This window comes from Trichosurus vulpecula, chromosome 6, assembly GCF_011100635.1.
Source record: "Trichosurus vulpecula isolate mTriVul1 chromosome 6, mTriVul1.pri, whole genome shotgun sequence".
NCBI classification, from domain to species: domain Eukaryota; kingdom Metazoa; phylum Chordata; class Mammalia; order Diprotodontia; family Phalangeridae; genus Trichosurus; species Trichosurus vulpecula.
In genome coordinates, this window is record NC_050578.1 from 273,076,647 (window position 1) to 273,104,038 (window position 27,392).

The 27,392-nt window shown below is 40.8% G+C and overlaps 1 protein-coding gene and 1 pseudogene across 1 annotated transcript; one reads left to right on the forward strand and one right to left on the reverse strand.

The window, feature by feature from the left end:
- Positions 1-196: 196 nt before the first annotated feature.
- On the forward strand, positions 197-27,392 carry LOC118853342 (steroid transmembrane transporter SLC22A24-like). Its single transcript, XM_036763360.1, has 10 exons — positions 197-598; positions 4,038-4,141; positions 4,720-4,874; positions 4,971-5,139; positions 11,228-11,345; positions 13,645-13,760; positions 21,458-21,672; positions 23,900-24,002; positions 25,803-26,009; positions 26,824-27,392. Exons 1-10 carry the CDS (start codon positions 197-199, stop codon positions 26,888-26,890), a joined length of 1,656 nt encoding a protein of 551 aa, XP_036619255.1. The 3' UTR covers positions 26,891-27,392.
- Positions 7,981-8,771, reverse strand: LOC118853343 (annotated as a pseudogene).

The following is a 27,392-nucleotide window of genomic DNA, read 5'->3' on the forward strand; positions in this document are numbered from 1 at the left end:
GCATCCTCAACTGCACACAGACCTGAGAAAACTGCCTACCTACATTGCTCCATCAAAGTAAGGACAAAGCTTCTGGGGGAGGTTGCTCTCTGTTCTAAAAAAAATTCATCATGTTTTGTTGCAGTTGAATGACTGCTTTTTTCACTCAGTAGCTCTCAGAAGAAATCCTCTTCTTGGGGCCAGCATTCCTGTCCTGATGGCCTTTGAGGATCTCCTTTCTGAAGCTGGAGATATGAGAAGATTCCAGATCCTTCAGGTCCTTTCTTTCGCTATCACTCTAATATTTATAAGTACCCATTTTCTGATAGAGAACTTCACTGCCTTTGTCCCTGAGCATCGGTGCTGGGTTCAGTTGCTTGACAATACCTCAGCTTCTCTCAATATCAGTGGGAACCTTAATTTTAGTTCCCTTCTAAAGCTTTCCATCCCCTTGGATTCTAATGGGAAACTAGAGAGGTGTCGCCGATTCTTCTGGCCACAGGGGCAGCCTTTGGGTTCAAATGTCATAGGACAAAACCTTAGCCAGCCGGAGATTGAGCCATGTGTGGATGGCTGGGTTTATGACCAAAGCAGCTTCACTTCTTCCATTGTGACTGAGGTAAGAGATTCTTTCTGCTACCCATTTCCAATCCCAGGAAGATTTCATTCTCCTTTTGTAAAGGTACCACTGATTTGGAACTTGATTGCTTTGGTGAAAGGCAGAATTAGATTTCTCTCCTCGGCAAGTCCACAGCTCCCTTTGTGATAAAAAAAATCAGTGAAAGACCTATTGATTAGGACCTGCTGTGAAATACAAATCAACAATGCAGAGAGTGTTATTCTGTAGATTTTCTTTATTCTAAAGTACAGCCAGAATCAGTCAGGATAACATAAGATTTAGCAGCTTCTACATTGAAGGATCATAGGGCCTGGAATATGATATTCTGGAGGGCAAAGAGACAGGAATGCAACCAAGAGTCACCCATCCAGCAAAACTGAGCATAATCCTTCTGTTTGAAAAATGGTTATTTAATGAAATAGAGGATTTTTAAGCATTCTTAATTAAAACACCATGGCTGAATAGAAAATTTTACTTTCAAATACAAGACTCAAAAGCAGCATAAAAAGGTAAACAGAAAAGGAACATCATGAGGCTCAATTAGGGGAAGATGGGAAGATGATATTTGGAACTTATAAGAACCTTCTCATTCTTAGGGCAGTTGGAAGGAGTACATATATAGACAGAGGGCACAGGTATGAGTTGAATGGGATGGGCAGATATCTAAATAAACAAAATTAAGGGGTGAGAAAGGGGAATGCCTTTGGAGAAAGGGAAAGGGAAAGATAGAATGGGGTAACTTATCTCACACAAAGGAGGCAAGAAAGAGCTTTTACAGTGGAGGGGAAGAAGGAGGTGGCAAAGAACCTTTGCACCTTACTCAAGTGGCTCAAAGAAGGAATAACACACATTCTGGCATGAGGAAATTAGCTTATCCTATGGGAAAGTAGGAGGGAAAGTGATGAAATAAAGGGGATGGGACTGACAAAGGGAGACCATATTGAAGTAGGCAATAGTCAGAAGTACATTTTGTTGGCTAAATGCTGATTCATTAACTTGGGATTTACTGGCTAGATTTCTTTCTCAAAGACCAAGCCTTAAACCCAATTCACTCTGAAGCTCATAGATTGGACAACAATGGGTCCCTGCCCTCCTAGCACAGGGTGAATGCAAATAGTACATGGTAACTGTTTCCCTTTTCACCAGCAAGCCTGAGGATCTTTCCCTCTCAGTTTGATTTTTTTTATTAAAGGGGCCATCCCTTGACTCACTTCTTAAAGAGGCCTAATCAGTGAATGGGCATTACCTCACTCAAAGTGAAAACCTAGAAAGGCCTGAGCCCCAAAGAGTCAGGGTCTCCCATTAGATCCTGGACCATCTTCAGTCATCCTTATGAATATCGGACCACTGGACCCAAATGGCTCTGGAGGAGAAAGTGAGGCTGGTGACCTTGCACAGCCTTCTGTCACTAAAATCCAAGTCAACTGCAAGTTATGTCATCATTCTCTGATGTCGTGGTACAAATACAATCAGATGTAAGACACTTTTGAAGAGGGATAGGATGAAAGCAATCGAATAAACAGAAGGTGAATAGGGGAGGGGGAAATACAGCTAGCAAACATAACCATGAAAAAATATTGAAGCAAGTTTCTCTGATAAAGGCCTCATTTCTCAAATATACAGAGAAGTGAGTCAAATTTAGAAAAATAAGAGACATCCCCAAATTGATAAAGACATGAACAGTCTATTTTCAGGTGAAGTAATAAAAGTTATCTATAGCAATATGAAAAAATGCTCTAAATCCCTATTGATGGGAGAAGTACAAATTAAAACAGTTCTGAGGTACCACCTCACACCTATCAGATTGGCTAATATGACAGAAAAGGAAAATGACAAATGTTGGGGGGGATGTGGAAAAATGGAGACACTGCTGATGGAGTTGTGAACCAATTCAACCATTAGGAAGCACAATTTGCATCTATGCCAAAGGTCTAGAAGACTATGCCTACTCTTTGATGAAGCAATACTACTACTAGTTCTGTATTACAAAAGGATAAAAAATGAAGGAAAAGTCCCGAGATGCACAAAAATATTTATAGCAGCCCCTTTCTGGCGGCAAAGAATTAGAAATTGAAGGGATATCCATCAATTGGGGAATGCCTGAAATCACTGTGGCATATGAGCGTGATGGAATACTATTGTGCTGTAAGGAATGATGAGCAGGATGCTCTCAGACAGAACCTGAAAAGACTTACATTAAATGACACAAAGTGAAATCAGTAGAGTCAGGAGAACATTATATATGGTAAACAGTAATATTTTAAGATGGTCAGCTGTGAATGACTTCTCTATTGTCACCAATTCAATAATCCAAGACAACTCTGAAGGACTTAATATGAAAAATGGTATCCATCCCCAGGGAAAGAACTGACAAAATTGCAGTAGAGATCCAAGCACATTTTAAGCATCATTTGTTTTGATTTTGAGGGCTGATGTTTTCTTTCACAATATGAATAATATAGAAGTATGTTTTATGTGCTAAACAGGTATGAACTATATCAAATTGCTTGCCTTCTCAATGGGGGATGAGGGGTTCAAGGATACAGAGGCAGGGAGAGAATTTGGGACTCAAACTTTGAAAAAACAGGTGTAAAAATTATTTTACACATAGTAGGGGATTTTTTTTAAAAAAACCAAGTGTTTATTTTAGAAACAAGGAAGTACTTTAATTAAGAATATCACGTATAAGTAAATGTACAGAATGGGTTCATCTGTTTTCTGTTCTTTAGACTTCTGTGTTATTAATATCACCATACATGAGGGAAGCAAGAGAATTTCTGAATTAAAGCTATAGATCCGTTGATATTAACTAAGTACCTTTTAAATGTGCTTCTTTTTAGTGTTTTACTCTCTGTAGAAATGAAGAACATTTTTTATAATTTAAAGCACAGGCTCATTTGTATGGGTGAAAAAATCTGAGAGCCCCAGAGTTTGAGCAATCTTAGATGGAATATGAAATATGTTACCTTATGGGCACGATGGAATTTTATGGAAAGCAAGAGGGGTGGTTCAGGGTGTACACGTTACAAGGGGAAAGATAAGGATGTCATCTATGATCTATAATGTTACACTGTGGTGGACCCTTGGCGAATTTCCTCTGTGAGGCTTCTTCAACATTTGCACATGTTATTTGAGATCTCACGTGGGTCTGAAATTAATCCTTTGCTGGGCTTTCCTTTCAGTTATAGATGCATCAGGAAGGTCAGGGTCAAAATGAGTTTGAAACTGATGTCCCAAGCATGACTGTATGATGTATGATATATAATTGGATGATTGCATGATGGAGACAGTGGCCTCTTCCTATCATAGTGGGGCAAGAAGCCTGAGCCAGAGTCTCTTTCCCATCATAGTTTTTCTCTTACCACATTGGCAGCAGGAGTCCTGAGGCCAAATTCTCTTGCCTCACTTTAAGATCTGATGCTCTCATCTTCTCTTTCAGTGGGACCTGGTGTGTGATTCCTGGAAACTGAAGTCCTTCTGTCAGTCAATATTCCTTGCTGGGATTCTGGTGGGATATCTCCTATTGGGCTATGTGTCAGACAGGTCAGTTTCACCTGGACACAGATGTTTCTGAAACCCAGGGAGCTAAGGTCCTTGGAGCTAAAAGTTATAAGATGAAATTAAAGATCCTTTAGTCCAACCCAGTCATTTCAAAAAGGAGGAAGGCAAGGCAAAGGGAAGTACAGAGACTTTCCTAAGGCTACATGCCTAGAGCTAAAGCAGAATTTGAACATTTTTTAAACACTTAGCAGTGCCAGGAACTGCACTAAGAGCTGGGGATAGGGAACAAAACAAAAAGGGTTCCTGCCTTCAGGGAGCTCACATTCAGTGGGGGAGTCAACATGCAAGCAACTCTGCACATTCATGGGAAAAACACAATAAACTTCCTCTCAGGACGCAGGCTCTGCCCTGGCATTAAGGACTGAGGAAGGCTTCTCGCTAAGGTGAAATTTTTGCTGAAAATTAAGGAAGCCAGAGAGGGTAGAAGGAGGAGATGAGAGGGAAGGCATTCCAGGGAGGGGGGACAGCGATGAAAACAGTGCCTAGTGAGACTGCTCGGTGGGGGGATGACATTATGCCTCTGCCCTGGGGTCACACCCATGTGGTTTCCCATGATGTAGGTTTGGGAGAAAACGGATGCTGCCTCCAGCTTACCTCATGGTGGCTGTCTTCAGCACTGGTGCTGGTTTTGCCCCGACATTCCCAGTTTACTGTTGTCTTCGCTTCCTGCTTGGGTTTTCAATATCAGGAATCTTCCTTTTCGGTTTTACCCTTGGTACGTCTTCTCTGTGGGGCTTCTTCAACATTTGTACATGTTCTTTGTGATCTCACCTGTGTCTGAAATTAATCCTGTGCTGGGGATTGCTTTCAGTTATGGAATGGACAACCAGCAAGCACCGGCCCCTGGTAACAATCATATTAACTCTGTGCATGAGTCTGGGGCATCAGTTTCTTGGGATTCTGTCCTATGGCATCCAGGAATGGCGCAAACTCCAGCTGGTAGTGTCTGCTCCCTCCTTTGCCTTCTTTCTGATCTCTTGGTAAGTGCCCTCGGGTTTCTTTTTCTCTCTCTGAGAAGCTGCAGATGGAGGGTGAAGAATCTCAAGCTTCTTTATATTGAAAGCTCATTTCAAGATGTTTCAAATGTCATAACAGAATAAGAATGTTTCCCATCAGGGACTTGGGTGCCAGTCAGGAGTTAAAACCCATGCTTGCATGAGAGAGACTTGAATCTAGATATCTTCATCAAATTATCTCAAGGATAGAAGAAGTAAAGAAAATAAAATGAAAGTTATTAGTGATGAAAAGACTTTCCCCAAGGTCCCATGAAGAGTATCTCAAGACACAAAAGGTGAGATAGAAAAGTCTTTAAATTTCAAATCAGAAGTCATATCTTCAAATCCCGACTTTGTTCCTTATTAGATGAGTAGCCCTGGACAAATCACTTACCCTCCCCAAACTGCTGTTTTGTCCTCTGTGAAATGAATGGGTCAGACTAAGTGACATTTAGAGTGCCTTCTAGCTCAGGCTGGGGCAGGGTGAGGATGGGGGCTAGCTGGTGCAGCTCATAGAGTACAAACTTGGAGTCAGGAAGGCTCTTCTTCATGAATTCAAGTTTGGCCTCAGACACTTATTAGCTGTGTGACCCTGGGCAAGTCACATAACACTCTTTGCTTCAGTTCCTCATGTGTAAAAATGAGCTGAAGGAGGAAATGGCAAACTGCTCCAGTGTTTTTGCCAAGAAAATTCCAAATGACATCATGAAGAGTTGGAAATTACTGAAATGACTGAACAACAAACATACCCTACTGGAGGAAAAAAAATTAATTTAGAATAGAATAGAAAATTCTCAAGGATTTCTGATGAAACAACTAAAGCTGAGTAGAAATATATTTATATTTATATATCGGCAATTATGTAAATATATTCTTATCTTTATGTGTTGATTCCCCATTAGAATGGGATCTCCTTGAGGGTGCACAGTGTTTTTGCTTTTTCTCTGTATCAACACCATTATCACAGGCCCTGGCACATAGTTAATATATTACAAATACTTACTGATTTATTTAAGAGAAAGGTTTAAAGAATTACACCCAAAAAAACTCTCCACCATCTTCCTGTCTTCTTCAGCTTTAATGGAAAAACAGTCTCTTCAATTGTTCTCAAACCCTCCCACTCAATAGTCTTTCTCTAGATTCACTCCCCATCCAATTACCTCTACAATGCTGCTTTATAAAGTAACATTTGAACCAGGTTCGAAAACAAAGTAGTTTCTCCTCATATGATTTCTGTCTTCTCCATAGTTTATTTCACAGATGCTCATATATCAAAACTGAACTCATATATGATCTCCCAGACTCCATAGGGAGAAACATCTCCTAGGATGACAATTGCCCCTGTTACTACATATTACATTCTCTGCAGCTAAAGAGAGTTTCAGTTTCTACAGTCTATGTAGGAGATGCTTTTGAAATGGCCTCCCATGAATCATATAAACAGCTCAGTAGGACTTCCTCTCTGGCAACAACTTGGCACGATGTTGGTTCCCATGCATGATGCAGGCATCCGACAGGTTATCCCTCACTTATGTTACATAACTTTTCTGGTGATACTTTTTGGACCAACTCTTCAGTCTGGGCCCACCATCAATTTCTCCATAGCTTTCTGAGGGACTCACAATTTTGATTCTTAAGACGTTATGCCAGTCCATACTCTGTATAACATCATGTGCAGAATAACTACATTAAATATGTTAGGTCTTGGTTTCAAAGAGTGTTTGTGTTTATGTAGAATTTTGAAAATCAATTCCACTTCTACTCTGGAAACTATTGAGAAACACATATTCATGGGGCCAACACTGGTGGCAGGAAGCAGGAGGGTTGAGAAGATTCTGGCTTTTTAATGTATAGAGACAGGAACAAAGGGTAAGGTAGAGCAAACACTTGAGGGGATGAAGGAGTGTGAAGAGAGCTAGGACTCTCAGGGGAATGTGGAATAAAGATCTTGTCCCCTCTTTTTAAAAATAATTTTGATTAATGCATTTTCTTTTTAATATCATTAATTACTTCCTCCTTTCCAACCCAGAATTGGACCATCCCTTGTAACAAACAATCCAATCAAAAGTTTGTATTCTTTTCACATTAAACTGCTTTAATGGTCTCAAATTCTGCATTACATTTTTGGTTTTTTCCATTTAAAAATTACTGATTTTAAAAACTAATAACTCAAACCACCGTGACATTAATTGTCCACAAAAATATTCGTTTCCTCCTGAAGCTCTTACATTACCCTGCAATCATTACCTAGCCTTTTACTATTAAACCTAAATTGCCATTTGAGACAAACAGTTCTGAGTCCCTTCTTCATCACTGATTAAGACTAGGGCAGGAGGTGTTGTACAGAATATCCCTTTAGCCTTCTGGAAAGGTTTTGTGAACTTGCCAGCTCCAGCAGCCTCCTTGTCAACTGCCTTGATCACACCAACTGCAACAGTCTGCCTTATATCAGGAAGAGCAAAATGACCCAGAGGAGGATAATCAGAGAAGCTCTCTGGGCTTGCCTGGACCAATGTCACTGGATTTCAGGGCCATCTTCCAGCTTCTTACCAGAAAGGTCACGAATCAATGTGACCAGTGTGACAATCCAGAACAGGTGCATGTGGGTCAGGATAATGACCTGTGCAGTGAATCGAGCCATTTCCATAACTGGGTCCTTCTCAGTATTAGCGCAGGAGACTTAATGGACAGACAAATTGTTGACATAGAAACCAACGTTATCCCCAGGCAGAGCCTCGATTAAAGCTTTATGGTGCATTCCAACAGCCTTTACTTCAGTTGTAATATCAGCTAGGGCAAACGAAGTTTTAGAACACCATTGTCCACTCAACCAATAGGTACAGCACCAAAACCACCAATATTGTAGACATCTTGGAGGGGTAGATGCCAAGGCTTGTCAGTTGGTCAAGTTGGTGACAGGAGGCAGTCCAAAGCTTCAAGCAGTAGAGTTCCATTAGCCTTGCCATCCTTACAAGTGACTTTCCATCCATTGAACCAAGGCAGATTAGAGCTTTGCTACAGCATGTTGTCACCACTTCAACCTGAAATGGGTACAAAGTCTACTGTGTCAGGGTTATGGACAATTTTCGTAATGTAAGCACTGACCTCCTTGATCATTTCCTCATATATCTTCTAGTTGTAGGGGGGCTCGGGCAGAATCTATTTCGTTGACACCAACCATCAGTTGTTTCACACCAGTGTGTAGGCCAGAAGGCATACTAAGGAGTCTGTCCATTCTTTGAGATGCCAGCTTCAAATTCACCAATATCAGCATCAACAACCAGGCAAGCAGAGTCAGCCTGAGATGTGCCTGAAATCATGTTCCTGATAAAGTTTCTGTGCCCTGGAGCATCAGTGATGGTCCCATAGTACTTACTGGTCTCAGATTTCCACAGAGAAATATCAATAATAGTCATATGTCAGCCCTCAGCTCATCTAAAAGCCAGGCTTGTTTGAAGGAGCCCTTTCCCATCCCAGCAGCCTCCCTCTCGAACTGCTCAATGGTTCTCTTACCAATTTTACCACATTTGTAGATGAGGTGGCCAGTAATAGTGGACAGCCAGAGTCTGTGCGTCCAATGATGACACAATGTTTATGTGAGTCTTCTCCTTGACCATTTCTGTGGAGGTTTAGTGATGGTTATTACGGCACCTGTTTTCTGGTGGCAAACCCATTCTGAAAAAAGCCATAAGCTTCTATTTTAGGTGCTAGTAATCCTAGTAGGCTGAAAATACCAATACAAAACTAACAGGTCCTGCTCTCAAGGAGCCAAAACTATCAGGAGATAAAAGGTATAGGTATAAGGTATAAGTATGTGTATACATATATATATATATATGTATGTATGTATGTATAGGCAAAAGGCATAAGTATTCATAAAATACATATGAAAGGTGATCCTGTCTTTAACCAAAAAGCGGTCCTGCCTCTAATAAAATTTGTCAGTGTGACCCTGGACAAGTCACTATACTTCTCAATGCACTGTACAACCCACCATGACAAAATTGCAATGGTAAAGAGATTTTCACCTCCTGGAAGCTCCCTATTCTAGTGACATCATAGATTGAGTACTTATCTGTATCTTTCACAGACATAATTACAGAAAAGGGGCATTTTTGGAGTCAGAAGATTTGAGTTAGTAGCTTAACTGTGGACCCATATAAGGCCACTCACCTCCAGGCACCCTGGCTTCTCTTGCCCACTGTCATGGCCAAGTAGCCTCCTGAGTGTGCTGGACAGCGGCTCCTACATGCAGCTCGGCCAATAGCTCATCCAGCACTTCTGAGTAATGAGATCAAGAGAAGTTATTGAAGAAATGGTGCACCTTGTATTTTGGGACCGTCTCCTTTCACAAAACTGAGGAAAAGATCTATGAATTCTTTGGCAAGAGTGGTGAGAAAAAGGAACTCATCATGAGAGTGAAGAAAGCATGTGGATACTGGTTTGTTGACCTCTACTGCAGAGCAGATGTGAAAAATTCCATGAAATACTTTAATGAAACTTAGTGGGAGAATGGAATCATCTGCACAGATGGGGATACAGATTCCAAAGAGGGCAGACAGGACAGATAGGGAAGATCCAGGGCCAGGGCTAAGAAGAGGATCAGAAAACTATGATGCCAGGAGAGGAGGCTATGGGGAAATGGGTGGAATCAATGAGTAATGAAAAGCCATCATTTAAACAAGAAAACTTGGGCTGGTTGACAGATCCTGCAAAGAGCAGCACTGAAGTTCTAAACACAGTTTACTTTTAATGAGCTCTTCTATATTTCTCTGCCTCTGTAAAAGAATCAAGCCTGAAACTTTGACTTGGTTTTCCACTCTGAAAATCATTCAATGTCAGGCCTAAGGCAGTGACTTTGGTCCTAGTGTTGGAGCTTTCAGATCTTGTCTCCTTGTCAGGAGGGCTTCCTGTCACATGAAGAACAGTTAATAATGAAGCAGACCTGTTCATAGGTATTAATGCAATAAAACACAGCTATTCTTGCAGCGAGATTAGGAAAGTCTTATTGTACGATTATGTTATTGTTTATAACTTCACAAATTGGGGTGAGCATTTAAAAACCATCCTAATGAAATTTGTATGAAATTATTTTTTCTAGGATCAATAATCTACAAATTTGAATCCTTTTGTTTCTAAGTGTTTTTACTCTATCTCATCTCCTAGGGGAGTTCTAACTCATCAGGATATAAAAGTTTCTTAGAGAATTCTTAAAATGGTTCTGCCTCAGCACTAATGATCTCATGATTCAAAGGAGAGTCCTTTACTTTGATGCTCTTGATGGATGGCCTAGAATGAAATTTGTATTTACAATGTAAAGGGGGATTATTAACCACTTCCTTAATCTTTCTAATAAAGACCATGGAGATGAAATGTTAAATTCAGGAGGTATTTGTTTTAACCTTGAAATTGTGATAGTGATGTAAGACTTGCCATCCTTATTTATTTTTTTTTCTTTTAGTAGAGTAGTAAGAGAATGGAGAGGGTTTAGGAGAAAGCCTGAAAATCAAGGGAACAAAACACTTGTAATAGAAAAGGTGAGAGATAGTTTCACTTAGAATTGATGGAAATACCTGACTCCCTCCGGCAGTGATTCAGGACATCCCCAAATGACATATTTCCCCTATGTGCTTTTGCATGGCTGATAAAAGAATGGAATTCTTGCTGAATTATGCCCATATGATAGAGGAGGAGATATTCTCCCACTTACATCTTCAAGGAATGAAAGGGGGATTGAAATGCTGTCTATTCTATTGACAATTTTAGAAGTTTTACCTGGTAGGTCCATTTGATCATCTATTGGGATGGCGTAATTGAGCCAAAATCAAAAACCTGTCCTAATTTAAAGTAAAAAATCAATAAAGGTTCTAATTGATCAGTAACTCTGACCGTCCTGTCATAGGTGTGTGCCATAACTGGGGATGAAAGCTTTTACATGTGAACTTTCTTTTGCAGGTGAAAGAATGTAAAGTAATTAGTTGTAGAATTTTTAAAAAGAACCCTGCTGTGCTATATGCAAGAAGTGTGCTTTTGATGGAGAATTAACTATATGTGTCCTGTACTACTTAATTAGGTGGTTGCCCGAGTCTGCTAGATGGCTGATTGTCCACAACAAATATGATGATGCCTTAAAGGTGCTGAGGAAAGTTGCAAAAATCAGTGGAGTAAAGGATGATTTCCTGACTGTAGAGGTGAGAGGGGAAGCAAGAGTCAGGGCTGGGTGTGGGGAATAGGGGCCTTTCAAATGAAGCCCAGTAGCCAGTGGCCTACCAGAGGAAAGTCCCATCTCTGATGATGCTCCTCCAAGTCTCAGAGGACAAGGATAAGGGACTGGGGAGGACACTTTAATCCACACTAGACAAATACAATGATTGGTGATAAAGGGTCACTTGAGAATAAATTAAACTTGATTCCTTGAAAACATCAATTTGGGGGCTTCTTAGCTGTGTGCACGAGAGAAACTAGAGTTGGGGAAGTGGTACCTGAGCTATGGGAAGGTGTGAGGATCCCCTGGGGGAGGACATGGGAAGGGGGCAGTCTCTGTTCTTCCCTCTGGTTTAAAGGGTCCCTGCAGCCTTCTGCCCTTTCACCCTCCTATCTCCAACACCATTATCCATATTGCTTCTTGTCTGCTCTTTCTGCTTTTCCTCCTCATGTCCATCTTTCTTCAGTGGATTATCCCTTGCCCTGCATTCCAAAAGGAGGTAATGTAAGATGGTTGATGAGAGACATATAAATGAATAGTAAATGATATTTTATTTATAAAGCACTTAGGACGATGCTTGCCACATAGTCGCTTCTTAATCATTGCTCATTCCCTGCCTCCCTCTGGCCCCAGAGCAGCCTTGACAATGACTGACGCTCCAAAGGATCACCTACTCACACATGGCAAATGTAGAAAGAGAGTCTCAATGAAATTTGTTGGAAACAAATTTAATAATTAATTTGTGCTCTAGTAAATTATGGGAGCATAAGGTAGGCCCAGAAACCAGCCCCTGAAAGCACTGTGGATAGAACACGGAACTATTGAGTCAGCAGAAATAAATTTGAATCCATTGTCAGTCACGTCGTGGCTGGGTCATCATGGGCAAGCCACTTAATCTCTCTGGCTTCACTTTCTTCATCTGTCTGGAGCTCCTAGGGGAATTTCCCTAACTCATACATGGGGTACAAAACAGGACCACCTCTGGTTCCTACATTTTGAATTTATATGGCACTAAATTCAAACAGCAGCTGAAAGAAAAATGCCCTCTGTCCAAGGTAAAGCTTCAGCCTTTGTCCTGCTGCAAGTAGGAGGGGAAAGTACTATAGAAGCATGGAGTTTTCTCTGTGGAGTTACAACCTCTCAAAATCACAGCTCATGAGCCCCCAGTAGTACAGGTACCTTTATTGTTCAGCCAATGAGCACAAACGAAGCAAAGGCATTTAATGAAACAGCACAATAAGGAAGTATCAGTATTTTCCCCACAAACCTGGCAAACACTTTCAACAACTATATTATACAGTGTCCATATTTAGAGAGGAAATATGTAGGAAATGTGAAGTCATACAATAATAAATCCCTATGTAAGGGTCTCTAAAGGCCACCTAGCCTAGACCTTCATTTTACAGATGAGGAAGCTTAGCTCCAGAGAGGTTTTAAGTGAACCACAAGTTCATGCTGGTATTAACAGAGGGATCTGAACCCAGGTGTTTGGACTCCAGAGTCAGCATTCTCTCTGTTCAACTACTCATGCATGGAGACGAACAGAAAGACAGAATGATTGCGATCAGGACATATTCGGGGACTAAACAATCATGGAGCTGAAGCTGGAAGGGACCACAGAGGCTTTTTATTTCAATGCCTACATTTTACAAATGAGAAAATTCAGGCCCAGGGAGAATAAGGGACTTGCTTAAGCTTTACCAGGAGTATCGATGGCAAGATTTGAAACTGGGGTTTTGGACTCCAAAGCCAGTGCTAAAGCTAATTTTTCCCCTCTGTTGATTGTTAGATTATATGATGCATATATGTTAGAGTTTAGTAAGTTCTGAAAAACATTTAGCCATCTGATTCAGAGAGTACCTCTGGTATATTTTCATTAAAGTTTTCTCAAAATGCAGTGATGTTCCACAGAGTTCTATGTTTACATCTAAGCTGGATGTCAGTAGGCCCATGGAGGAGCACCACCAGAAGAGATATGGGCCCAGCATGGATGCCCATCATGCTGTAGTGACAGACATGGGCACAGTCTGTTGTCTGCTCATCTTGCTTTATCTGAGGGTTCTCTGGTGCCATGGTCACAGGCATGGCTCCACCGGGCATGATGCAGCTTGTCACTGGGCTAAGGAAAAGCTTAACAAGGCTTTGGGATCATAGCTAATTAGCTCTCATTTAGTCCCAGTACCTGCCTAAAATATCGTACCAACCCAATCCTTCCTACTCCTTCCTTCTGTTCTTCCATACACTGTCCTCCAGATTGACTGTATCCTTGGTTCTTCTTCCTAAAGGCTTTGAGATCCACCATGGAGAGGGAGCTGGCTGCAACACAGACCCATTATACCATATTGAATTTAGTCCGCTTTCCGATCCTGCGTACAAGAGTCCTCTGTATGTCCTTTGCATGGTAGGTTCCCTATAATGTGTGAGGAATATTAAAGCTTACAATCCACCCAAAAGAATCTCTCAGACACACACAATAAGTAGTAGGTAGAAGCAGAGAGACTGAGTAATCTTCTATCAGTGATTCACAGAAATGTAGAATCGTAGAGCTAGGTGGCAGAGTGGATAGAGTGCCAGTCCTTGGAGCAGAAAGACTCACCTCACTGAGTTCAAATCTGGCCTTACACACTTACTAGCTGTGTGACCCTGAGCAAGCCACTTAACCATGTTTACCTCAGTTTTCTCATCTGTAAAATGAGGTGGGAAAGGAAATGGCAAAGCACTCCAATATCTCCACTAAGAAAACCCCCAGGGAATCTGGAAGAGTCAGACATGACTGAAATGACTCAACAATAAAGCACTGGAAAACCTTCAGAGGCCATCTAATTCTACTTGAATTTAAGAAATTTACTCACCAGTATTCCTCACCTTCGCCTCACTAACAGTTACCCAGCATCCGCCTAAAAACTATTATGAGGCTGTTCTTCACATAGAACCTAAACCTACCTCTCTGTGTCTTCTACCTTGCCTCCTTTTTCTGCTTCTGGGGCCATGCAGAGAAAATGCTTGGCCTCTTCATTATGTCAGCCCTGCAGGTCCTTGAAGGCAGGGTTCATGTCCCCCTCTCCAAGTCTTCTCTTTTCCTAATGAATCATCCCCAGCTTCTTCAAGGGATCTTCATGTGGCAGGAGCATGATGTCCTTCTCCATTCCAGCTCCCCTCCTCTGGGCACTCATCTGAGTCACATCTCAGAGAAGAAAACCCAGGCCAAGAACAGGCCCCAGAACTTTCTTAAGTGATATTTGAAATCTATCTCAAGGAATCCTCAAGTTATCACTATGCCTCCAGGAATTCAAGATGTCAGGGACATGCTTTCTCCCTCCACTGATGGATGTTGAAATCCATTGTCACCTTCTTTCTCATTTTGTGTATTTTTTGTTCCTTGAATGATCTATCCAATGAAGTGGAGTGATAAAAGTGATGATGGTAGCTCCCAGTTATATGGTGTCTTAAGGTTTGCAAGGCACCTGACAAATACTTTCACATTTATTATTATGCCATTTTACAGAGGAGGAAACTGGGGCAGACTGAGGATAACTGACTTGCCCAGAGTCACACAACCAGTAAGTATTTGATGTTCGATTTGATCTCAGGGCTTCCTGACTCCAGGTGTGGCACTCTACCCACTCTGCCACCCAGGTGTCAGTCTTCCTCTATGTCTCTTCATGTTTCCGAAGTATCAGTGCACCCCTTGGGCTGTTTATCCCTTACTCTTCCCCCATGCCAGGTGCAACCATGCATCATCCTGAAGATGCCTTTCATGCCACCTAAAAACAAAACTCAGGTTCATCCTGTAGAGCTTGTCCTATGTGAAGGCTGGAAAATATCTTTCATCTCTTCAACCTACAAAAATCTCTCCCTTGTTCTCCATGGGCCCCAGGCTTCCCCCTCCCCCACCCCATGCTGTTATTTTTGATATTTAAGTGTTTCCCTTTGGTGAAGCTTTTTGATTCTTTTCCACGTGTGATCTAATCCTTTAGAAGAGATAGTGAACATGACTGATGTGTTGAACCAAGGAACCAGTAGGAGGTAGTACATAAACTGGGTTGTCTTCAAAAGATTGCAAAGCTCCTTTAGTGACTATAAGGCTCTCTCCAAAACAGACACCCTTCTTTCTCATGCTGATATACTACCAGCATTGTGTATGGCAGTGAGATGTGGAACAACAGTCTTCCAAGAACTGGCAATGAATATCACCAGTAGACCATGGGAAGGCACATGGTGGGTGTGAATGAGTTGCACAATAGAGCCAAGAAGAAATCACAAACAACAGGAATTAAGGATGTCATTAGGGTATTTGTGATAGGAAAATAATGTGGAACGGAAATTTGTTTAGGGCAAGGGGGGTGGCCCTCTGTGGCAAAGTTATGGGAGGGCCCAGACTAGAGTCCCCCAGAATGGGAAGGCATGGCTGGGTGGGAATCTGTATCAATGCACAATTAGATAAATGATAGCGTCTTCAACTGGCAAGACAAACACATCTGAATGCCAACAGTTTTATAGAGCATCTTTTGTGGAGATAGCAAATTCCACATAAATTGTACCTAAGATATTAATATCCAAAGGCTCTATGTGCAAACAACATACTTGGGTGAAATGACCTTATATAAAACTTCATCAGAAAAGATGAGGAAGATGAATAGTATAATGTCCTCTCCTTTATCATGTTGGGCAAGAAGAGACGTGAAAAAGAATGAAAAACCCAATGGGGCAGAATGTTATGAGCCTCACTGGATTCCTAACATGTTGACTATGTGAAAGTATTAGCAGGTGGTTACTTGGCAGAAAAGAGAATTTCTCTGAACCCAAAGGAGGTGCTAAACAGTGGTTTGGCAACTTTTTAAAAATCACAAACCTTGGTCTTGATGATGAATAGAAGCTGGTTCAGTAAAAGAAGAGGGTATTTTCCCTCTAAGTAGTGGGCAGTGGGTAGAGGACTGGCTTTAGACTATGGCATAGCTCTCCCAGATCTGAGGTACATCCTGTAACTCTGGGCAATTGCTTTAAACTTGTCAAGGCTCCAGATAAATCTCACAGATTCTCACAGAGAATGTAATGATTTGCATTGCATATTTGTTTCTTTATGCACTAGCTTCATTCATCAATGAAATCGCAGATCCAGTAAAAAAAAAAAAACCCTGCATTTTTTCTCAAGACATCAGTAGTGGTTGCACAGGTCATCTTAAGTACTGCTCTATGCCTCTTCTTCCTCTATCCCTCCTAAAATAGTAGATTAAGTAGATGGCTGAGTTCCAGAATCATGCAGTCTCAATGTCAAAAGGGACCTCCCAGTCACTTGAGCCACGTAGATCAAAACAAGTATCCTATTTGTTTCCAATTTATCTATTTCCACTTTAATTTTTACTCTTCCTTATTTTGTGCTTATTTCGGGTTCCTTTACTGATTTTCTACTTTTCTAAAATGCATGTTCAGTTTGTTGATCCTTTTTCTTTCTATTTTGTTGATAAAAGTAAATGATTTTCCCTTTGATGACTGCTTTAGCTACATCTCAGAAATTTTGGTATATTAGCTCATCATTATCATTTTATTTTACAGAGATATTAATTATTAATAAATATGTGATTATATTATTTTTAGTAAACAATAGTTATATGATTATTAATTGTTTCTATTATTAGTGCTTTTGACTCATTTAAGATTTCATTGTCGAGTTTCCATTTAGGTTTGTATCCTTTGTTTATGGTTCCTGAATCAATCTTTATTTTTACTGCATTATAGTCTGTATAGGATGTCTTAACTATTTCTTCTTGTTTACATTTGTTTGCAATATCTCTATGACCACTTACTACATGGTCAACTCTTTTAAAGTTCCATGTAGTACAGAGAAATATTGTTTTTCTTTTCTGTTTAGAAGATGTCATGTCTTTTAAATTTAGTTGCTCCAAAAACTTGTTGAGTTCAATATAGTTCTCCTTTTTTAAGACTTATCCAAAACTGAGAGCATTATATTAAAGTCTCCTGTCACTATTATGTTACTGTCTATGTCTTCTTAAATCTCAAATACTTACTTCATGAATTTGGAAGCTAAGGCATTTGTCATCAGTTTATTACCGATATTTTTATCTCTGGTTCCTTTCAGCATATTTTCCTTGTTGATCCTTTTATAATTTTTGAATATTCTTGCTTTGTCTTATAGAATAATGGTAATTTCTCCTTTTTGTATTCACTTAATGGCTAGTAAATTTTCCATCCCCTCAGTTTTAATTTGTGTATATCTTGGGGCATTTTTGTGTGTTTCTTGCAAGCAACAAATTTAAGACTTTGTTTTATCATCTAATCTGTCATTCTTCATTTTATTGGATTGCTCAATCTATTCACATTTGTAGTCAGGAGTTAGCTTTATATTTTCCTCTGTCTCTAAAATTGGGAATATTTTTCAAGTTAAGATCCCCAACCTCAGCTATAAGCACAATAATATGTTCCTTCAGTTACTTTCCTTCGATCTTTTGTTAAGGTGCCCCTGTTTTCACTGGCTCTCTTCCCATCTGTTACCGTTTTCCTGTCAGAGTTTTGTTTATTAGTTCCTTTTTGTCTCTTTTATCTCATTCTACATTTCTCCCTCCTATTTTTGTCCTTTCGGTCAAGTAGAGTTCCCCTTCCTCCCCTCCTGTTCAGGTAGTTTTTAAAATTATTTTAAAAATTTCATTTTGCAACCTTTTCCAAAAAGAATTTCTTTTATTCTCTTTATTATCCATCTTCTCTTTCTTTTTACTCTAGGCTCTCATTCTCTTATTCATAACTCCTCAAATAATACAGTGTCTCTCTTTTGTCTGTCCTCATCTTGCAATTGAAGCTTCTAAGGAATCCATCCTAATGGCTCTTGACTCTAGGTGTTTTCCACCACTGCCTTGTAGGACTTACCCCATAGATTCTCTCTTTCCATTGTGCCTCCCTCCCAGAACAATGCCAATTATTGCAGGTGTCAGGGAGTGCCCCAATAGTAGGAGTGGTCCCCCACTACTGGTCTATACCCTCTCTTCTTGACCATTTTTTCTACATTTACCTGGAATTTTCTTCCCTGTATTCATGCTCTCCTATGCCTCCAGGTGTCCGAGGACCCCAGGGGTTCCAATTCTATCCCCCTCCCAGATGTGTAACCTTTTCAAGCACCAAACCCCCAGACTTCATCCACTATAAGGTCCTCATCTCCCTATCCAAACATCCCCACATCCTCATAATAGCATTCATGAAGAGAACCTCCTCTCACCTCCAAAGTAAGACCTCCTTTCTTCCCTCCTTCCCATTTCAATCTTTTCCTCCTACACCTCACCTACTCCACTGTTGGCTCTTTTCTTTCGGAGACCAGAGAGGTCACGTCTCCTTATAGTTAACTCTGGCTTAAAACCTGATGCCTCATACACTCCTCTCTATCCACCTGATCTCTTCTCTCCCTTCTAGGTACCCTTAAAGCACTACATGAATCTTAGCTATGATGATGATTTGCAGAAGATATGATGGTATGCTTAGAAAATCCTACAGAATCAACTAAACAGACAGTCAAAATAATGAGCACCTTTAGCAAATTTCTGGATATAATATTAACCCACATAAATCATCTGCATTTCTATATATTAGCAACAAAGTTCAACAGCAAGAGACAGAAAGGGATATTCCATTTAAAATAACTCGAGACGATATAAAATACTTCTGAGACCACCTTCCAGGACAAATCCAAGGAATATATGAACTCAATTACCAAACACTTCTCACACAAATAAAGTCAGATCCAAACAATTTGAAAAATATTAATTATTCATGGTTAGACCAAGCCAATATAATGAAAACAACCATTTTACCCAACTTACTTAATCAGCACCTTACCAATGAAATTACCAAAAACTTATTTTATAGTGTTAGAAAAAATAATACCAAAATTCATCTGAAAGAATAAAAGATCAAGTATATATAGGGAATGAATGAAAAAAAATATAAAGGAAGGTGGCCTGGGCTAAGCAGACCTCAAACTAGATTTTAGAGTGGTAATTATCAAAACAATGTGGTGCAGACTAAGAAATACAGTGGTCGATCAGTAGAACAGATAAGATACCAATACATTATAGGAAATGACGAAAGTAACTTAGGGTTTGACAAACACGAAGGTCAAATCTTCTGAGAGAAAAACTCACTATTTGAAAAAACTGTTGAGAAAACTGAAAAACAGTATTGCAGAAAAGAAGTATAGACCAAAATCTCACATTGTATACCAAGACAAGTTCAAACTGCATACATGATTTACACACAAACTGTGATTCCATAAGCTAATTACTTGAACATGGAATAGTTTTACTGTCAGACATATGGAAAAAAGAAGAACTTTGGACTAAACAAGATACAGAGAGCATCACAAAATGAACAATGAATAATTTTGATTATATAAAATTGAAATGGTTTTGCACAAACAAAATCAGTGTAACCAAAATTAGAAGGAAAGCAGAAAAGTAGGATGAGGGGATTTGCAGCAATTATCTCTGATAAAGCTGTCATTTCTCAGGCATATAGAGAATTGAGTCAAATTTCTAATACCAGTCATTCTACAGTTGATAAATAGTCAAAGAATATGCCTAGGAATTTTTGAGACAAAGAAAGCAAAGCTACCTAGAGTCATATGAAAAATTGCTATAAATCACTATTGATTAGAGAAATAGAAATTAAAACAACACCAAGGCACCAACTCAGAGACATCAGATTGGCTAGTGAGATGTAAAAGGAAAATGATAAATTTTGGAGAGGATATTGGAAAAGTGGGATACTAATACATGGTTGGTGGAATTTTGAACTGATCCAACTATTCTGGAGAGCAATTTGGAATTAGGCCCAAAGGGCTATAAAAGTGTGCATACCCCTTGATCCAGCAATACCACTACTAGATCTGTATTCCAAAAAGATTAAAAGGGGGGAAGGGTCTATTTGTAAGAAATATTTATAGCAGCTCTTTTTTATGGTGGTTAAGAATGGGAGACCGTGGAGATTCCCATCAATTGCAGAATGACTGAAAAAGTTGTGGTACATGATTGTGGTGAATATTACTGTGGTATAAGAAATGATGAGGAGGATGCTTTCAAACAATCTGGAAAAAACTTAATTGAAATGATACAAAGTGAAGTGAACAGAATCAGGAGAACATTGTAGACAGTAAGAGCAATACTGTATGATGAAGAACTGGTCCAAGACAATCACCAAGACCTCATGATGAAAAATGCTGTATGCCTCCAGAGAAAGAATTGATGGAGACTGAATGCAGATCAAAGCATATTATCTTCCTTCCTTCCTTCCTTCCTTTTTTCTTTCTTTCTTTCTCTCTCTCTCTCTCTCTCTCTTGCTTTCTTTCTTTCTTTCTTTCTGTCTTCCTCCCTCCCACCCTTCCTTCCTTCCTTCCCTCCATTTTTTCTCTTTCTTTCTTTCTTTCTTTCTTTCTTTCTTTCTTTCTTTCTTTCTTTTCTTTCCTTTCTTATCTTCGACAATATGATCATGGACATTTTTACATAATTGCACATGTATAAACTTTATCAGGTTGCTTACCATCTCAGCAAGAGGGAGGAAATGTAGGGAGGGAAAACTTTAAAAAAACAATTAATTTAAAAAATTGTTTTTCAATGTAATTGGGAAAGAATGGAATATTATCAACGAAAAAAAATCACAGCCCTTCACACTCTCTGTGTTATAACCCAAATGACTTTCTTGATGCTTCCTGAACTAGGGAGTCTATCGCCCAATCTCTGTGTTTGTACGTGAGGTTCTTCATGCCTAGAACACACCTCTTCCTCACCTTGGTCTTCTGGTGTTCTTAGCTGCCTCAAGGCTCAGCCTCAGGCACAAGCTCCTACTGAAGCCTTTTCTGGTCACCCCACTTGGTGACCCTATTACCTTCCTAAATTTATCTGGCATTAGCTTAATGATATTCATGGAGCATCACCACCCCCAGCAGAATATGAACTCCTTGAGGGATTTGTGTCTTTGAGGGGTATGTACAGATCCTGGCACCTAACAGGTGTTTATTCATTGAACTGAAGTGCATTTAATGGTTAGTTCTGGGCTCCAAGTGTAATGGATTCTCTCTGCTTTCCCCACTCTCTGCTACAGTTTCACAACAGGGATGTTTTTTTATGGGCTCTCTCTGGATCTTCAGAACTTGGGGAGCAATATTCAAATGCTCCAGGTTCTTTTGGGAGTTTCTGCCTTCCTAAGCAGGGTTGGAGCCTTGTTTCTCATGAACCGCCTTGGCCGTCGAACAATAGCAGTGGCCTGCCTCCTTCTTGCTGGACTGTTCATACTTCCTAGGGTATTTCTGCCTCAAGGTAAGAGAGTGGGATTTGAGGAAAGGGGGAAGGGGGAGTAGGAGTAGCATAGGATCAGAGGCAGCCAGGTGGGCTGATAGAGACTGGTTCTGGAATCAGGATGACTTGATCTCAAATCCAGACTCAGATACTTCCCAGCTAGGTGACCCTGGGCAAGTCACTTAACTTCTTCCTGCTGCCATTTCCTCATCTGTAAAATGGGGGTAGTAATAGCATCTACCTCAAGGGGTTTTGTCAGATAATATTTGTAATGTGCTTAGCCCAGTAGCTAGAACATGGTAGGATTTGTGTAAGGACCATCTGTAGTGTCGTTCTTAATTGTCATTATTGAAGAGAAGTCGCTTTCCCATCTTTAAGGCTGAGTTGAATGCTTCCTCCCTGGGCTGGTCAGACCTCCCCCTTTACCTCTCACTTTGGGGCAAAGGGACACTAAAATGAATCTGAGACTTGGGCTCTGGATCCTGCCAAGGGACAAAAGGGGGAATGGCTGTACCTCTGGTTGCCTTCATTAAACCCTCAAACTTACAGCACAAAGACCTTAGAGCATGGATGAATGGTCATCATGGGTTCCTTGGGTGTTAGGATCCTAGAGGCAAAGTAGATGGAGATCTGCTCTCAAAACCCAGAAGTGTCTCCCATTTACACTGTATATCTCTTGTATGTCTGATTGTCTGCATGTTGCCAACCTCATTAGAATGTGAGCTCCTTATAGGCAAGGACCTTGTTTTTGCCCTTCTGTGTATCCCCAGAATTTAGCACAGTGCCTGACATGTACTAAGTGCTTAATGAATGCTCATTGACTGCCTGAATTCAAGTCTTATCTCATGCCTATGGTTTGTGTGACTCTGGGCGAGTCACTTAACTCTTCAGTATGGTAGGTAACTTATAGACTATAGATTGCAAAAAAAGACCAATCTGAGTTAGTAGAGTGAATTTCTCTACCTGGGTGCTCCCTATACATCTGTATAAGAATGAAATGATAGATCTGGTCCCTATCCTCAGTGACAATGAAGACTAAATGTGTGAGGCTCTTAGATCTAGAGAAGAAGGAACCTCAGAAATCCCATTCTTTACAGATGAGGAAAGTGAGGCCCAGGGAACTGAAGCAACTTGCTCAAGGTCACACAAGTAGTGCACCTCAGAGGTGGAATTCGAACCCAGGTACTCTGCATTCCAATGGCATTCAATATCATGGTGACTTCCCAACTTTCTTATTTTAAAGAAGAGGAAATAAGTTCAGAAAGGAGAACCAATATGTCCAGAGCTGCAGAGTGAATAAATGGCAGAACCAGGACTCAAGCCCAGGCCAGGACAGATGAGCGTGAAAATAGGAATGATAGATAGATGGATAGACAGACAGACAGAGAGATCGATATAGATAGAATCAAAGGATGAGTTGATAGCTAGATTAATGAATGGAGAGAGAGAGAGAGAGATGAGTATTAGAGAGAGGAATGATAGAGAGATATATTGATTGATTTATAGGTAGATAGATAGATCAATAGATGGATGAGTGGATAGCTATATGGATAGATAGCTAGAGAGATAGGTAGATAGACAGATGAATGGCTCTATGGGTAAAAAGTAGAGAGAGAAAACGATTTATGGATAGGATGAACAAGTGAATTGAATAAATGATGAATAAATGGCTGCCATATATTTTGAATTCAGCTTTACAGACTTCATTAAAGGAAGGGATTACTGAATTCTTCTTTACCTTACACCCCCAGCACTTAGCACAGAGCTTCACACACATGAAGGGCACAATACCTATTTATCTTTGCTAGATGAAACAAATAACAATTCCCATTTGGAGAGCACTTTAAGGTTTGCGAATTACATTTCTCATGTCATTTGTTCCTCACAACCACCCAGGTAGGCAGATGCCAAGATCCCCATTGTACAGATGAGGAAACTAGGTTAGGCAAGGTTAAATGACTTGCCCAGAGTCACCCAGCTAGTAAGTGATAAGGCAGGATTTGAACTCAGATCTTCCTGACTCTAAGCCCAGCACTTTATCCCTACACCTCTTAACTGCCTCTAATAAGAAATACTATTAGGATGAAAGGGTGGATGGGTATGTAGATCAAGTGAATGATTAGAGGAATAAATTGAGAGATAATTACATGGATGAATATTTGAATTGATATGGTGAATATATGAATGAACAGCTCCAAGATGTGTTCGACTTTGATTTAGTGAAGGCTTTTGGTCTTCTGCTTCACAGGAATTTTGCGCATGGTTTTGGCGATACTGGGGTTCAGCTGTATTGTAGTCTGCATATCCAGTAATGGTGTCTATGTTAATGAGCTCTTGCCCACAGAAGTCAGGTAAGACAGAGAATTAGGGGATAAAGAAGCAGCCATTGCCATTTCTGGGGAAAGGGGGGGTGAGGAGAGACTCAATAGACTAGACCCCCAGGTCTGTATCTGGGACTCTCTCTGACATAACCAGGCTCTTACCTTCAAAGTACAGCGATCCTGACACTGCCCAACACACCCCAATATCAGCTCCTCTCAAACACAGATCATTCTTTCAGACCTACCTTTGGCTCTGGACAAAAACTTTCATTTTCCTTGAAAGAAACCTAAGCTGGTTCTTAGACAATAAAGGCAGAGGTCACCCCTGGACCCTCACAGGAATTCTTTCTAGCTCAGCAGGGGCCACCATGGCTTCTGTCTTCTGTTGCCTTTGATAAACCAAATCTCCTCCATGTCACAGGGAGGTCTCAGAGGAGGATCTGAGGTGAGGCACATGGGGCTGTTTCTCTAGAAGTAGGATTAGAGCCACCCTCAAGAATTAGCCAAGCTAAAACAACAGCAGCTACATCGACACACAGTGAATTAGCAGGATGGATGGGCAATGCCAACAAGCCTGTGGGCATCAGGAAATTCAGTCTCTATCTTACCTAGACCCTGGTTTGAACATGGACCTGAAATATGTGTGTGAAGACAAGCCAGGATCCTGGGATAATGGCAGCTAGCATTCATTCAGCAGCTTTACCATTTCACAAAGGTTTAGGCATGTCATTCCAGTACCATGGTAGTGCAACAAAAAAGCACTGGACCTAGGATCTGGAAAATCCGAGGTCAAATCTAGCCTCAGATGCTGACCAGCTGTGTGACCGTGGGTAAATCACTTAACCCGTCTTTCCCTCAGGCTCGTCATCTGTAAAATGGGAATAATAAGAGCATGTACCACCCAGTGTTCTTAGGAACATCCAATGAGATAACATATGCAAAGGATCATGGGAACCTTAAAGTCTGGTCATTATTGTCATCATGGTGTGAAAGAAGAGATAATAAACAGGGAATGGCCAATAAGAACCCTGCCCTTACGCGCATGCACAGTACCCTCAGCCTGATGCACCCCACACATGTGAGTGTTGGAGCATGGGCAGTTACTCTGAGACTGCATCCAGATGGCTCACCATGGTTGCCTTCGAATAGTCATTGATCCAGTTGTCAGCATGTAGGCCAAAGACTCCCCAAAGGGAATGCTTCTTTTCTGGAGAGCTTTTTCTAAATACTGGCAAGCATGCCACTGGCTGTCCCCAAGAAAAGTAAGGGACATCATGAGCACACCTTGGATGCCCTTGATGAATCCAAGTGACTTGGCCCAGATGACCTGCATCCTGGGGTCCCAAAAGAACCAGTCAAGATAGTGATGGCCGAGCTTAATCAGCGATTATTGAGGATTACAGAGAACAGGAAAGGTGCCATGAGATTACAGAAGGAGAAATGTTTGAGTTTTGAGAATGAGAAGGGAACAGAGCCTACAAACTCCAGGTCAATGAGCTTAACTTGAATTCCAGGAAAATCCTGGAATGAACAATTAGAAACATGGTTTGTGGATATCTGGAAAGTGTAGCATTGATTATGAAGAGGCACACTCTGCTAAGAGAGGGGAAAAGGTTAATTAATAGGTGTTGCGTATAGGACCTGTATAGAACCACAGAATAGGAGAGTCAGATAGAACCTCAATGGCCATCTAATCCAACTGATGAATGAAGGAAATGTCCTTACAGTGCCCTCCCAAAATGGCTGTCCAGCATGTTTGAAGACCCCCAAAGGGGAGAAACCTCTTGAAGTGTTGAGTCTAGGACAATGAGATTTCCTTTGCCCTGACAGGAACACAGCCAATGGATTCATTTTAACAGTAGATCGGATCGGGGCAGTGATGGCCCCATTAGTGAATACACTCAGACAAAACATTCCAGCCCTGCCTCAGATCATCTTTGCCATTACAACAATCACTGCCAGCCTTCTGGTGTTCTTCTTCCTCCCTGAAACCCAGAACCAGCCAATGCCTGACACCATCCAAGAAATACAATATGGGTGAGTACTGTGTGGAAACTTTTTTTTTTTGCAGGGCGGAAGGCAGGGTAATTGAGGTTAAGTGAATTGCCCTAGTGTGGGCAAGTGTCTGAGGCTAGTAAATGTGTCAAGTGTCTGAGGCTAAATTTGAACCCAGGCCCTGCAGACTCCACCTAGCTGCCCCTACTGTGTGGAATCTTGGCAATGTCTCTTAACATGTGTCAGTTCCATTTGCCTCATCTGCGAAAAGAGAAAACTGGACTGGATGAATGAATGCATGGATTTATTATGCACCTAATGTTGCTTAGTAAAGCTTTATGCAAAGCACTTTGGAAACAGATATATGAACAAACAGTCCTTCCCCCAGAGGAGCTTACATTTTACTGGGAGAAGAAAATATATATGACTGAATCATTGGCCTGGAAGAATGCTTTGGTCCAGAGAGTCACAGGGAGAGTGAATGGAACCACAGGGGAGTCTATTTACAAGGTCTTTCCAGAAGCAATGGCAATACTGTTTTCAGTACCTTTCGAGAGCTGGAAAGGGAGTGAAGGGTAGGGGGAAGTGGGATTGCCACCAGGCAGCGCCTAAAGACATAGAGTATTAGTACAAAAAGACATTGATAACCATCAAATAGCCAACGAGATTCTCCTGTCCTCCCCCCCAACTCAAACAAGTTTCCTCTGTTTCAATCAAATGAGGTAATATTTGTAAAAAACACTTAGCACAGTGCCTGACACACAGTGGGTGCTTCATGAATGCTTATCCCCTTTCCTTCCTTCCACTGTATGCACTCAAATTTGTTTTTTTTTTGTTTCCATTCATTCACGGGAAGACATTCAAGAAAAGAAGCAAGACGAAGAGAGGAGGGTGACCCTGCAGTGAAAATAAGCCAGTTTTAAGATTGCTCCAGGAATACTTTATATAGACCTGTGCCCATTTACTTGAAGCTGCCCTGATTCCAAAGCTTAATTCTCACGATTCCCTTCATCACACCTCTGTTCCAGCCAACCTCCTAATTATGTTCCTTTGCACAGGCTGTGCCCCTATGCCTAGGTTCTTTTACCAACTTGCCTTTCCCTCTGACAATCCTTAGGTACCAGCTCCAGTGGAAAAAATTTTTCATTCTCCTAGTTATTAGTGATCTTTCCTTCTTCAAATTGTCTGTTTTATTCATTCCTTTACATGTACTCTGTCTGCCATTTGCCCTACAGAATGTAAACTCTTGGAAGACAGGGCCTGTTTTTGTTTGTTTTCTCTCTGTGTCCTTAGCACCCAGAATGGTCCCCTGTCTTCTTGGTCTTTAATAAATCTTTATTGAATAGAACTGCTCAAATTGAATTATTAAAAACCAATATGAAGAGAAGTCAACAAAATCTGGCAGTTGGTATGAAACCAGGTGGA

Bases quoted from the DNA above. Each gene is read 5' to 3' on its own strand.
- LOC118853342 (XM_036763360.1), top strand. From the start codon at position 197: ATGGCCTTTGAGGATCTCCTTTCTGAAGCTGGAGATATGAGAAGATTC. The intron at 5,140-11,227 runs GTAAGTGCCCTC...CTACTTAATTAG, and splicing joins GCCTTCTTTCTGATCTCTTG to GTGGTTGCCCGAGTCTGCTA. The intron at 11,346-13,644 runs GTGAGAGGGGAA...TTCTTCCTAAAG, and splicing joins ATGATTTCCTGACTGTAGAG to GCTTTGAGATCCACCATGGA.